This window comes from Rhinopithecus roxellana, chromosome 4 (genome assembly GCF_007565055.1).
Source record: "Rhinopithecus roxellana isolate Shanxi Qingling chromosome 4, ASM756505v1, whole genome shotgun sequence".
NCBI classification, from domain to species: domain Eukaryota; kingdom Metazoa; phylum Chordata; class Mammalia; order Primates; family Cercopithecidae; genus Rhinopithecus; species Rhinopithecus roxellana.
The window spans coordinates 52,371,284-52,384,809 of record NC_044552.1 but is presented as its reverse complement, the minus strand read 5'-3'; the positions used below and the strand labels follow the sequence as shown (position 1 = coordinate 52,384,809).

The 13,526-nt window shown below is 36.4% G+C and overlaps 1 protein-coding gene across 1 annotated transcript in view; it reads right to left on the bottom strand.

Moving 5' to 3' along the window:
• Positions 1 to 13,526, bottom strand: part of PKHD1 (PKHD1 ciliary IPT domain containing fibrocystin/polyductin) — a 467,968-nt gene that overhangs the window by 134,963 nt on the left and 319,479 nt on the right. Inside the window, 2 exon segments of the mRNA XM_010364246.2 lie at positions 241 to 393; positions 1,832 to 1,986. Of these exon segments, the coding sequence (XP_010362548.2) occupies positions 241 to 393; positions 1,832 to 1,986 (308 nt within the window).

Sequence of the window (13,526 nt, the reverse complement as noted above, 5' to 3'; positions counted from 1 at the left end):
AAGATGTTTTCTTTGAGGTAAAATGTGCATATGTGCTGATCGCTAGTATATTATTTTAACATCACACTGATAATTAAGCACAGATTAGGACTGAAAATTCATAGCTTCTCCAAGCACAAAGGAACTATCTCATTTGAACATCTTGTTTTATAAATGAAAATTCTCACAGTTGGGATTTCTGGGTGTCCCAGATGAATAGGCTCCCATTGGTAACGCCTAGTTACCTAACATTTCATTTACCTGAAAATTCTTCTCGGCTGGACTTCCTCAAGGGACCCACAAACAGTCTCCCCCTACATGATACGTCAGGCTGAATTTGTATATTTCGAGTCAACAGTCCAACCTCAGCAGCCAAACGAATACGTCGGCCATCCTCCGTGACATGGACAGTTCCTGGGGCAATAGAAGTTGGGGGGAAAAAAAACTTTAAAAATCTATTTCAAAAATCACTAGCTGGGGACCAAGCAAACCTGAGAAATGAAAACATCCTTTCCCCTCGGAAGTTCTACCAACATTAAGGTCTGCTTTTCCTCGGGCATTCTCCACAAAGGTCAGCTGAGAAATAAAATAACCCATTCACTTGTCTCTCTTTGGGATCAGAGTCAGAGTGTTTGAGCAAGAATTCATTTCTTCTTAATAACTGTGGGTACTGGGACAGGTCACTGGTTCAGGGAAGTCAGGGCAGACCTGTCCAATTAGTGGGAGTCCCCAACCTCCTTCCTTAAATAGGTCAGCATGAGACTTCAGTGTCGGGTTGTACATTGTCCATGGACCTCTTTCATGAGAGTGAGGAATCCCAGATCAACTGAGGCAGTGACGGGGCAAAAGCAGCTATGTGTCAGAGTAAAAGGAAAGCAAGAAGCAGCACCAGGCAGCAGCAGCGCCCTCTCATGGTGGATCTTCCACTCATCATGGCCTGAACAGCTTCCGCAGCAGTGGGAACTAAGCATCTTGCTAGTTTGTTTCACTGTCTACCATCTGCATTTCACCTTGCATCTTACTGAAATCAGTGCTGAAGATTTCTTTTTTCTTTGCCGCTTATTAAAAAAGAAATCCTCCTGGGAACGATGATTTAGACATAGCTTGAGACATTCCTGGTGAAACCGTGGATTTGACTCTCACGTACCAGAGACAAAAAGACATTCTCATTCCCCTTTATTTCCACAGTTTATTAATGATTAGCTATATCTCCTGGGTTAGATTTATTTATTAGACTGAATCAGGAAGGTTATTGTGACTTATTATTTATGTGTAGTACATTCTGTGTATTGTATATAAAAATATTTGGTACCTTTTTTATTTAAAAAAAAGGTCTGGGCCTTTTTCTTTCATTTTTTGCAGTAATACTAATAGTAGTAGTTAAAACATAAAATTTACTTCATGTCAGGAAGGACACATTTCTAAGTATGGAAAATGAAATCATTATTTACAGTAACTACCATATTCTAAGGGATTGTAATTCAATGTGTCAGGAAATAAACTGTAAACTCAGTGCACATGAGTTTTATTCTGGCTTAGCCAGAAAACTGCCCAATGACCTTGAACAAGATTCTTAACCCTTCTGCTCTCAGACTTGCCATTATAAATAAGGAGCAAAAGTGTGTGGAGATGTGTATGTGTGTATGTATATAACATCCAAGTAGTCTTTAAAAATAAAGCAACAAAATTAATGACGGAATAGAGATAAGGCCATGTAGCATGAGTCTAGGGCAGCAAGAAGGCATTGTTCTTCCCCTCTGAATGGCAATCAGATCCAAGGTCTTCAGCCAGGTTACCAAACATGTTCTTCCTGGCTCATTCACTTCTCTTAACCAGCAAACCAAAGCCTTACCAATGTGCCGGTGTTTGAGCCGTTCATGAATCCTCACATGGTGGCCCTTGACTTCTTTTACAGTGAGGACCTCTGCTTCATGAGGCTCATAAGAAGAGGAGCTAAGGATGATTTTGTCATGGGGTCGCCAATCCACTGCATCTTCTACTATAATTCTGTAAGAGCATAAAAATGGCATTGGATATACTAACAGTGCAGAACAAGTTATCTATTAACTCCAGAGCAAGAAAAGGAAATCCACTGCGACCAACATATCCCACCAGAGAAACTGAAATAGAAATAAGACATGACAGTGGAAAAAAGGCTTTTGCAAACAGTTTAATTTAGCTAATGGAGTCAGTTTTCTGGCTTGAAAATGTATATGTTACAGAGACGGTGAAGATATTCCATGACCCCTGAAATAAAACAAAGGAATAAAAAACAATAAAAGTTCTAGAGGTTAGCACACATGTCTATATCAGCAACCTTCCTTCTGGATTAGGGAACAGATTCAATAATAAAAGCATTTCAGAAGAGATCTTTTCTTCAATTTTCTGAAGAAATATAACGCCATTTTTTGACAACCTTGAACATTTTGCACAACTTTTCATCATGCATTACAACTTCTACCTTCATAGTGAGACAAACACAAGTGTGAATCATAGAGGTGTCACTTACTAGCTGTGTGACCTTGAGAAGTCACTTCACTCCTCGGCTTCATATCCTCATCTGAAAAGTGCTGTATTTGTACCTTCTCTCTTCTCTCTCATCACATTATGAAGTAATGAGGGTCATGTTCATTTTTGGTGTTTTTCAAGACACACATTTAATACAATTTCTGTTCAGTCTTTCACTGCCGCCTAGCATTCCCTCTGAATATGACTGTTTTATTCTCTTCATCGTCATTACCAATTTCAACACCATAAATGTAATTACCTGCTTCATTAGCTAACGCCCAAAGTTTAGCAAGCTTTGATAAAGAGTCTCCTCTATAGTGAATGTTCATTCAGACGACAGTGTCCATGTGCAGGGCATTCAATCATTCAACCTTTATTGACTAAGCAAATCTTATGCACCAGACAATATAGTAGATGCTAAATACATACAATAAGTAAAATATATGTCATTTGTATTAAAATACATCACTTAAATTCTGCCCAGCACATATCTTTAAAGAGTCTACTGTATGGGTGGAGGATTAACAGATGTTTAATATACAGTATTAAGCCCCCCAAAAGAAACATAAATTAAACCTAATCATTCATAAGCCAATCATATGAGCCTAATAAATGAAATATTATAATAAATTCATATCTACATACCTAAGGTTGGAGAGAGAAAGAGTGATAGAGAAGAAAAAAGACTACTATCAATTGATGCAACTTTAATGAAGAAATTTAGAGTCTTAGCTCTGTTCCTGATTTGCTATGACTTCCTAGAAAACTCCCAGTTACAGAATATTTCAGCAACATTAGCTTTGAATGGCAAGGAAACTAAGTTCCAAATAGATTAAATAACAAAATGTAAAACTAGATAAATAACTGGAGCCACTGATTGAATTAGGACAAAGGAAGACTACCAATGAAGTCCAGCACTTTTTCCACTAAATACTCTCACTTTGCCTATGTTATTTTTAGTTCTTCAGGTGCTAAATGGTATTAGAAAAAGAGTATTCCCACATTTCATAATCTATGAAATTCTAAGAAGTCTATGATCCATACAATGGAATACTGTATAGCCATTTTTAAAGTATCCTGTTGAAGAGCTTTGAATTACAAGAAATTTTGCTCATGATGTATTGATTTCAAAAAGCAGGACATGAAATAATATGCTTCATTTTTTAATAAAAATGATACATGCACAGAAGAGAGGAAAGATGCATGTTAAAATGTTAGCCTACCTATGGATGGTGGGATTATTAGTGATTTTCACTGAAATCTCAATTTTCTAACTTATCAGGTAGTATATTATAGTTAGGAAAAAAAACTCAATCTGCTGTATAATTTAAATTAATCCTTTACTTCATAGTTAGTATTACTCAGTAGTCCCCAACCTTTTTGGCACCAGGGACCAGTTTTGTGAAGACAATTTTTCCACGGGGGAGATGGATTCGGGATGAAACTGTTCTACTTCAGATCATCAGGCATTAGATTCTCATAAGGAGCATGCAACCTAGATCCCTCACATACACAGTTCACAATAGAGTTTGCATTTTTATAAAAATCTGATGATCCCTGATCAGACAGGAGGTGGAGCTCAGGCGGTACTGCTCCCTTACCCACCATTCACTTCCTGCTGTGCGTCCTGGTTCCCGAAAGGCTGTAGACCTGTACTGGTCTGTGGCCCTGGGGGTTGGGGACCCCTGACCTAGATAACCTTTTTATCATTATTTATATTGCTGAATAAAGCTCTTCAAATGATAGGTCACTATAATATTCTGAAAAGTTTCATGTGAAAGTGAGACTAAAACTCATCCACATGAGATTTTTTAGGGCAGTATTCTGTGCAATACTATGGGAGTACATATATATGATTACACATTTGTAAAAATCCATAAAACTATTTAACATTGAGTGAACCCTAATGCAAATTTAAAACTCAAAGCTTCATTTTCTAACTTCCTTACATAAGCCATCTGCTCCAACTAGATTAATCAGTTCACTCTCCCCTACTTCGCTCTTCGGGTCTCTCATTCTTGAAAATGGACACAAGTCACTATGGTCACTATGCCTTCAAGAAGTCTTCAATGAGAGTCTCTTTCCACTGAATGCCCGAAGCCTCCCCACTTTCTGTACCACCATCAATTTGACATAACAAATGCTATTTATTACCTTGTGAGTGACTGATTTTGTACTCTTGTCTTCTGTGACCATTCAACTTTTGTATTGTTCATTGATATTTAATAAAAATAAGACTATATAAGGCCAGGTATAGTGGCTCTTGCCTTATAATTCCAGTACTTTGGGAGGCCGAGGCAGGAAGATCACTTGAGCCTAGGAGTTTGAGACCAGCCTGGGCAACATAGTGATCCCATCTCTACAAAAGTGAAAAGATAATAAAAAACTTAGCCTGGCATGATGGCACACACCTGTGGTCCCAGCTACTTGGGAGGCTGAGGTGGGAGGATGGCTTAAGCCCCTGAGTTTGAGGTTGGAGTGAGCTATGATCATGCCACTGCATTCCAGCAGCCTGGGCAACAGAGTGAGACCCTGTCTCAAAAAGAAAGAAAGAAAGAAAGAAAGAAAGAGAGAGAGAGAGAAAGAAAAGAAAGAAAGGAAGGAAGGAAGAAAGAAAGAAAGAAAAAGAAAGAAGAAAGAAAGAGAGAGAAGAGAGAGAGAGAGAGAGAGAGAGAGAGAGAGAGAGAGAGAGAAGAGAGAGAGAGAAGAAAGGAAGGAAGGAAGGAAGGAAGGAAGGAAGGAAGAAGGAAGGAAGGAAGGAAGGAAGGAAGGAAGGAAGGAAGGAAAGGAAGGAAAGAGAGAGAGAGAAGGAAGGAAGGAAGGAAGAAAGAAGAAAGAAGAAGAAGAAAGAAAGAAAGAAAGAAAGAAAGAAAGAAAGAAAGAAAGAAAGAAAGAAAGAAAGAAAGAGGGAAAGAAAGAAAAGAAAGAACCAGCTCCCCCTCCTTTCCGGAGCCTCCTCCGAAGGAAGGAAGGAAGGAAGAAAAAACAGAAAACAAAAAAGGAAAAAAATCACTATCTAAACCCCATAGCACCTACAATGTTCTAGGAATTATTAAAATTATTACTTCAAACTTTATATTAAAAACATGAATGAACTTAATCTGACCTTTTCTGTTCTGATTTCCTAAACCTTGTGAGTTCATTAAAATGTATCTTTCCTCTACTCCTGATGTCTTTGGGGTTCTATATATCATGAGAACCACACACATACGTGAAAGGAGCATTGCCCCTTCCACTTCTATGTCCATATAGCAACAGTGGTAACTTCAGAGGAAACTGGGGTCTCAGAATCAATAGCCTAGTTGGTTCTGCTAGTCAAATGTCAGTTTTCCTTAAATTCCAACATCCACTATTCCTAGTTCCAGTCTTCAAACATTATGGTCACCCTCCAATCATATGAAGAAATCTTAGTTTAATGACTGGCTCAAAATCCCAGCTGTATTCTATGCTTCTGATTAATATGACTCTGAGAGTTACAGGGAAGAGGGGAGAGTTGCTTGTTGTTATGAGCAAAACATACCTCAAATAAAAAATAAACAAAAAATTAAAAGACTTTTTTGCAACATAATTGCACCTAAATGAAAACCATATGAGAAGAGAGAGGAAAAGATGAATAATCACTGTGAAAGTCTTTTTAAAGATAACTCTAAGAAAATATAAACAAAATATCAGTACAATTTCTTTATTTTGGCATAACTTTTGACCTAGTTCAGAGAAAAATAATATTTACTAGTCAAAAATATACCACCTATTATTTACAGAGAATAAAAAAGCTCCAAAATTTGATTTCAACTTTTTTACAAAAATGAATAAGACATTCGCTTGTAAACACCTACAACTTAAACGAATTTGTTAACACTTGCGAGATCTAAATGATAATAACTGCATTTGACCATTAAGTTGCTATTATTACAACAATTTAGTTCGAGTATTAGAATATAGAGTTGGTGACCTGATCCATTCATTGGCAGGAGTTCAGGATCACATATGTAACCTCTAAAAGATGATGGTTTTTTTCATATGTTACAGGTCCAATAAGCTACTGGGTTCTATTCCCAAATTGACTACTATTTTGATGCTGGTGGCTACTATTTTGGCTCGGAGGGTACAGATCACAAAACATGTCCTGTCTCACCTGCACCCCCAGGAACAGAGATGGCCACAGACTTCTGAACTCTACTAACATTTAGTCTTTTTTATTTTGTAACTTCAGTTTAAAATTTTTCTATCAGTGCCATTAAAATGTAATGAGGATTCTCAGACTGTATTAGTCTATGCTTCATAGCAAAGAAATTAAATTCTATAATGATGCTGGTAAAGATGGTGAGTGACAACAATAAGAGCTATAGTCGATACCAATTATTTGTCTACCTGACTTCCCCTCTGCTTCATTCTGGAAAATCCCTCACACCTTATCCGAGAACTGCTCCGCTCATCTACTATACTGAAAGTTGTGAGAGCTGCAGGTTAAAGTCCCACAAACCCTTCACCAAAGGTTTGGCATATGATCCAACCTGCATTCATTCACCAAAATCCTTCCCCTGGACTTTTGAATGAAACTGAGGAGAATTAGTAGTAATCTCCTCACTGGTGGTAAAGCTAGGACAAGTCAAACAGATCTGAGCTCACTTGCACCATACAGAATGAAGAAAACTATTCTCCAGTAGAAAAAAAATGAGGTTGAAATAAAGAAGTAAAAAAGTAGAGGAGGAGAGGAAGGGCTTGATATTGTCTCCAAAATGGCTTAAGAAGGGTTACTTTTACTTGTACTTTCCACTTAAAGAGACCCAACTGCCACAATAGCTACCCTGTCTTAAGGCTTACACTGCGCCAGAAACTGGGCTTAACACTTTATATGCATTAACTCCCTCAATCCTTACAACTATTCTATTAGCTATGTATTGTTACTTACATAATTAAAGAAAATAAAACTGAGGCTCAGAGAGAGTAATTTACTCAAAGTTACACATTTAGCTAACTACATAACTAGAATTAGTCTGCCTGCCCTCAGAGTGCAAACTCTTTTTCATTGCAGAATATATTTCCAACCTACCTTCCAAACATATGCCTTTCACCAGCATCAAGATAGAAGTCAATTTGGGAACAGGACCCAGTAGTTTATTGGACCTCTAACATATGAAAAAAACATCATCTTTTAGAGGTTACATATGTGATCCTGAACTCCTGCCAATGAATAGATAAGGCCACCAGCTCTATATTCTAATACTTGAACTAAGTTGTTATAATAATCAAGTGTGAGGAAAGAGCAAAATAAATTATAGCAGTATTTGAAAATAAATTCAAGATCCTCTCATTTGTTAGATAAGATGCCATTGAACCAAGAAGCTCAATAAGTTCTGATTTCCAGAAAACACACATCAAGTCAATGTAGCAGGCATTTATTGGAGCCCTTCTTTATGTTCTGCTGTGCACTAGACACTAATATACCAAATCAACAATAACAAAAATATATCCCTCCCCTACAAAAGCCACTTGGAGGAACAGGACACACAAATGTTAAACATCTTAGTGTTATGTTTTTCTTAAAATTACAAATCATAAAATCACATCTTACGTTCAGAAGATGGGAAAATTTGTAGAGTCAGGGAGACCTAAAGCCCTGTGTCGGATGTAATGGAATCTTTAAAGACAAGTAGGAAGCTATAGACTCAAGGAGGAGATGCAAGAGTACTGCATCTGATACTCTTATTTCACTTATTAGGTATTTAAGGAGCCAGTAGAAAAGTTGTTGTAGCGAGCCATGTGTGAAGTGCTGAAATGAGAATGTAGCAGAAGGGAAAGAAAAAAGAAGTATTCCAAACAAAATATATACAAGGAATACATCATTAATTTAACATAGGAGATAAAGAATAGATATAATCAATTATGACATTCAATTTAAAGGTTTAGGGCCTGGAGAAAAGGATGAGGTAACAAATGACATGATTTCTCCTTCAGTTCACAGTTTCTTCCTTGTAAATAACAGACCATATTAATAAATCACTTCAGACACCTCACATCTGTCAAAATTACCAAAACAATGAAAGATAACAAAGGTCAGTGGGGATGGAGAGAGGAGAGAACTCTTGTATACTGTTAGTAGAAATGTAAATTAGTACAACCATTATAGACAACACTTTGAAGGGTCCTCAGTAATTAAAACTAGAATATGATCCAGCAATCCATCTTCTAGATATATATTCCAAGGATACAAAATCAGTATGTCTGAGATATTTGCATTCCCATGTTCACAGCAACATTATTCACAGTATCCAAAATATAGAGTCAATCTAGGTGCCCATCGACAAATGAATGGATAAAGAAAATGCGGTATACACGTACACTCTGGAATACTATTCAACCTTTAAAAAGAAGAAAATCTGGTCATTGGCATCAACATAGATGAACCTGGAAGACACTATGTTAACTGAAATGATCCAGCAAGAAGAGAAACACCACATGATCTCACTTGCATGCAGAATCTGAAAGAGTGGAACTCTTTGAAGCAGAGAATAGAATGCAGGTTACCAGAGGCTGTTGGTTTGAGTTGGTGGTGGGGGGAAGCAAAGGTTGAAGAGATGTTGATAAAAGAACACAATATCTCAATTAGATAGAAGGAATAAGTTCAAGAGATCTATTGTGCAACATAGTGACTACTGTTACTAACATATTGTATTCTTTTAAAGTGCTGAATGTGGATGTGTAGTATCATTACCACAAAAAAAACTATATGAGATAATACATGTTAATTACATAGATTTAGTCATTCCACAATGTAATACATGTATCAAAACATCATGTTGTACACCATAAATATATAAAATTTTTACTCGTCAATTAAAAAATAAAACAAAATAAGTCAATCACTTGAGAAACAAAGGATAACAGGACAAAGAGATTGGATGTCTTACACATTTTCTTGAAAATTTAATGAGATAAGAAATAAGAAAAAATAAGAATTTGGGAGAACTTTCCTCATAATCCAGCTCTTCTCCCTGTTTTCCCCTTCTCAGTAAATGGCACAGCTCCTTACCCAATTGCTTAGGGTCAAAAATTTTAGAGTGATCTTTGACTCTTCTCTTTCTTTTCCTCAATATTCAGTCCATCAGCAAGTCATGTCACTTTCATCTTTAACATATATTTAGCCACATCTCTACTCCTCCCTCACTGCCATCCTAATCTAAGCCATCATGATGTGTTACCCGAAAAATTGCAATAACAATCTCTTAGCAGTTAGTGTCTCTATTTCCACTCTTATCTCTTCCCCATCACCACCACCAATAGTCAATTCTCCACACATCATAAATTAAAGTATAAGTCAGGCTCTGTCCTTGCCTTGTTTAAAATCTTCCAATGGCCAGGATAAAACCTAACCTTTATCATAAGATTGGTTGACAAAGTAACCATTTAATTTCAAAGGTCATATGGCTACCCTTCAAAGACTCACAGTAAAAGATATATATAACACTTGTAATGGGTAAAAGCAATTTTTTGTGTCTAAATCTAACTTGTCTTGATTTATTTACAATCCAAATAAAACCTCAACAGTTTTGTTCATCAGTCTTCACAAGTCAACTCAAGCAAGCAACAACAGAGAGTAATTTCGAGATAAATTGATATAACACAGAACAAAAGAAAATAATTTTTCTTCAAAATATCTTGCTAAGAAGGTTACTTTTGTTGATTGTGTAAGATATAAGTTTATAAAGTTAACATGAAACTTTTCCTCTGAATCACATTACCATTATTCATATATATATATATATTCAGTTATCTAATATATATTATATATATTCAGGTATCTAGTATATATTATATATTCAGGTATCTAATATATATAATATATACATATTCAGGTATCTAATTCTGTTGGTGAAAATTCATGAAAAAGTCCAACTGAAATATGCTTATATCACAATATATTAGAAAGACTTATTGAATTGACTTTTAAGATTGTAGAGTCATGTTTAAAATGATGGCCTGAATAAGGTCTGTAGTTCAGTTAATACCGCACCAATATCAACTTGTCAGATTTGCTAATGTTTTATAGTTATGTAATACGTTATCATCAAGGAACATCGAGTGAAGGGCATATGTAAACTCTATTTTTGCGACTTATTTTGAGTCTGAAGTTATTTTTAACATTTTTAAAAAGGTCTTAAAAAGAGAATTCCATAAAATGAATATACTATGTTAATTGCACATCGTTTGTATAAACTCATTAAATTACTCCTCCTCAGGACTGATATTAAGAAATTTTGTTTTTAATATTTGTAATACGTAGAACACATGCAATGGAATCAGATAAATCAGGGTAAAAAATCCAGCCTCAGGAATTTCTAGCTTTATGAACTTGGAACATTTACTTAACTTCTCCAGCCTCAGTTTTCATATCCATAAAATGCAGATAATAATACCTAACTTACAGCATTGAAAGATTTAAATGAGATAATGTATGTAAAATGCTTAGTAGAGGCCTGACATATAACAAGCTTACATGATAAGAAGCAAATAAATGGTAGCTAGTTAATGACTATGGATAGTTTTAATTAATAAAATTGAGTTCCTTTCAAAATAGCCTGTAGCTCAGACTCTGAATGAGGTTTTTAACACATTCTTATAAGAAAAATCCATTCATATAGTTCCTGCCAAATTCCAGCTTGCTAACCGTTTAATTATAATTAAAGTTTCTTATTGATCCTTGTTAGAAATGCTTACTTCACAAATCCTTTTGAGCATCAGAAAAGCACTTTAAATTCAACATGACCTAATCTGAATTCATAATCTTTTCTCTAAACTGAGTCCTCTTCAAGTGAATGACACCACTATCCAGCTACACAAACCAGAAACCAAGATTGTACTTCATATTCAACATGTCTTACAGATTTTATCTCCTGCCTCTAAATCTGCCCACTTCTCCATTACTCCTGCAGTGTACAAGTTACACTGTCTTCTGCTGGGTGTCTCTGGATCTACTGTCGACCTCTCCTGCTGTCTACATTCTGCCTACAATATTTTAGACTGTACAAGTATGATAGTAAGTGCTACCTCCTATCCATACTACCCCCTTAAAAATCTACAACAGCTTCAGAACACTCTTAGGGTGAAAACTAAAATTCTTCATATTGCCAATGTATGTGGCCCTGACACTTAACTCCTTGGAACCCTGTCATTGTCAACCCTTACTCTCCACATCAACTATCATGGTATTCTTTCAGACCCTCATGTTCTCCATTCTCCCTCCCACCACAGAATCACCTCTTCACCCTCTGCTCCTCAATCACCTGTGCTGACTCCTTAATATCTAAAAAGTTAGAATGTCCCCAATCTCAATCTCATGCTCCAAATCTCTCTTCTACCCATGTTTTCTTCAATAATGACATCACCTACTTCCAACATGGCTGCTTCCAAACCCTAAATTATGCATCTAATTTGCTTCTAGACACCTACTCTTGATGTCTCCAACTTTGCATGCCCCTGCTGCCTTCCATCCTGACAAACCTATTCCCCTCTCAGTCTTCCCATCTCAGTGCGTGCTTCCACCATTCACCAGCGTGCTCCATCAAAATACCTGCAGCACTCTTTCCTTGCCTCCACATGCAGTCATCAGCAGGACCAGTTGTTCTCTCCATCTCCACTGCCTCTTCCAGAGTCCCAGCTACATGATTTCTGGCCTCAGCTGGCCTCATAACTGATAACCCAGCTCTACTCTTATCTCCATAATCCATCATCTACAGAGCCAGAGAAGTTTTTTAAACAAAATCAGATTCCACTATTCTCCTGTATAAAACCCTTCAGTGATTTCCCCTTTGACCTCTCATACCTGAACAAGGTCCTGTATGACTTGGCACTTGCCATATCAGACAATGCTGCCCTCTGCTCACTCTGCTCCAGCTATAGTGACCTTCTGCCTGTTTCCCCCCTACCCTCACCCTAGGCCAGCTGGTTCCCTCCCGTCCTTCAGGTCTCAGCTAAATTTCTTTTCCCCAGAGACTTTCCCTGTCCATTCAATCTAAAATGGTACGCTTCACATTTTATGCCCCAGCTATTTTCGATCATACCACAATACTGACTTCCTTACCAGCATATTTTATAATTTCAACTATGTCATTTATATATTTCTGTATTTGTTTGGGTATTGTCATTCTCTCCACTAAGATCTGAGCTCCCAGAGGGCAGCAATCTCTTCTAATTTGCAATCTCTTCTATATGTCTAGTGCTTACAATCTGACCTGGCACATAGTAAATATTCCTCAGATATTTGCTTAATAATTGAATGCTGTTTGCTCTGGCTAGAACACCGTTTCCACATATAACCCACCTTGCTTAATTAATGCCCATTCTTCTTTCAGATCCCACCTCTGAAATTATGCTTCAGGGAAGCCTTCTCCAACTTCCCATAAATGCCTCAAGTTGACATATTCGTGTTTTCAGAATCCTATATGACCCATCCCTTCACAGAATTTATCATATATGTAAATTTCAATTTACTATTTGATCAACGTCTGAGTTTTTACTTAACCTTATATCTCCAGATCATAGCTCAATGTTTGACAAACATAAGCATCTGTAAAATTCATGTCAAATAAATAATATTAAATAACTGTGAACATAATACCCATTCTACAAAGAAATTCTGTACATAGAGAAAAGCACATCAAAGCATACCTATCAAGATATAAGATAGCTACCTATCATTTCACCAACAGAGATCCCTGCTGTGCTGTATGTCCTTCCAGAAATTTCCATATTATGTATTTGCATACATATTTTTATTTATTTATCTACAAAACTAGGCTAGTATGTAATATTAATCCCCATGTGAATGTGAATCTCTGCTCTCTTTTGTCAACTTGGAGTTCACTATTTTTCATCTTTGCCAAATTAAACTTTAAAATGGATTCCATTGCTGTTTTAATTAATATTTACTTCAATTTTAGTAAAGAAGACCATTTTTTCTATATGTTTATTAGCCAGATGTATGTTTTCTTTTATGGTTCACATATTCAAACCCTTTCACAAATATGTTTCTGATGTAT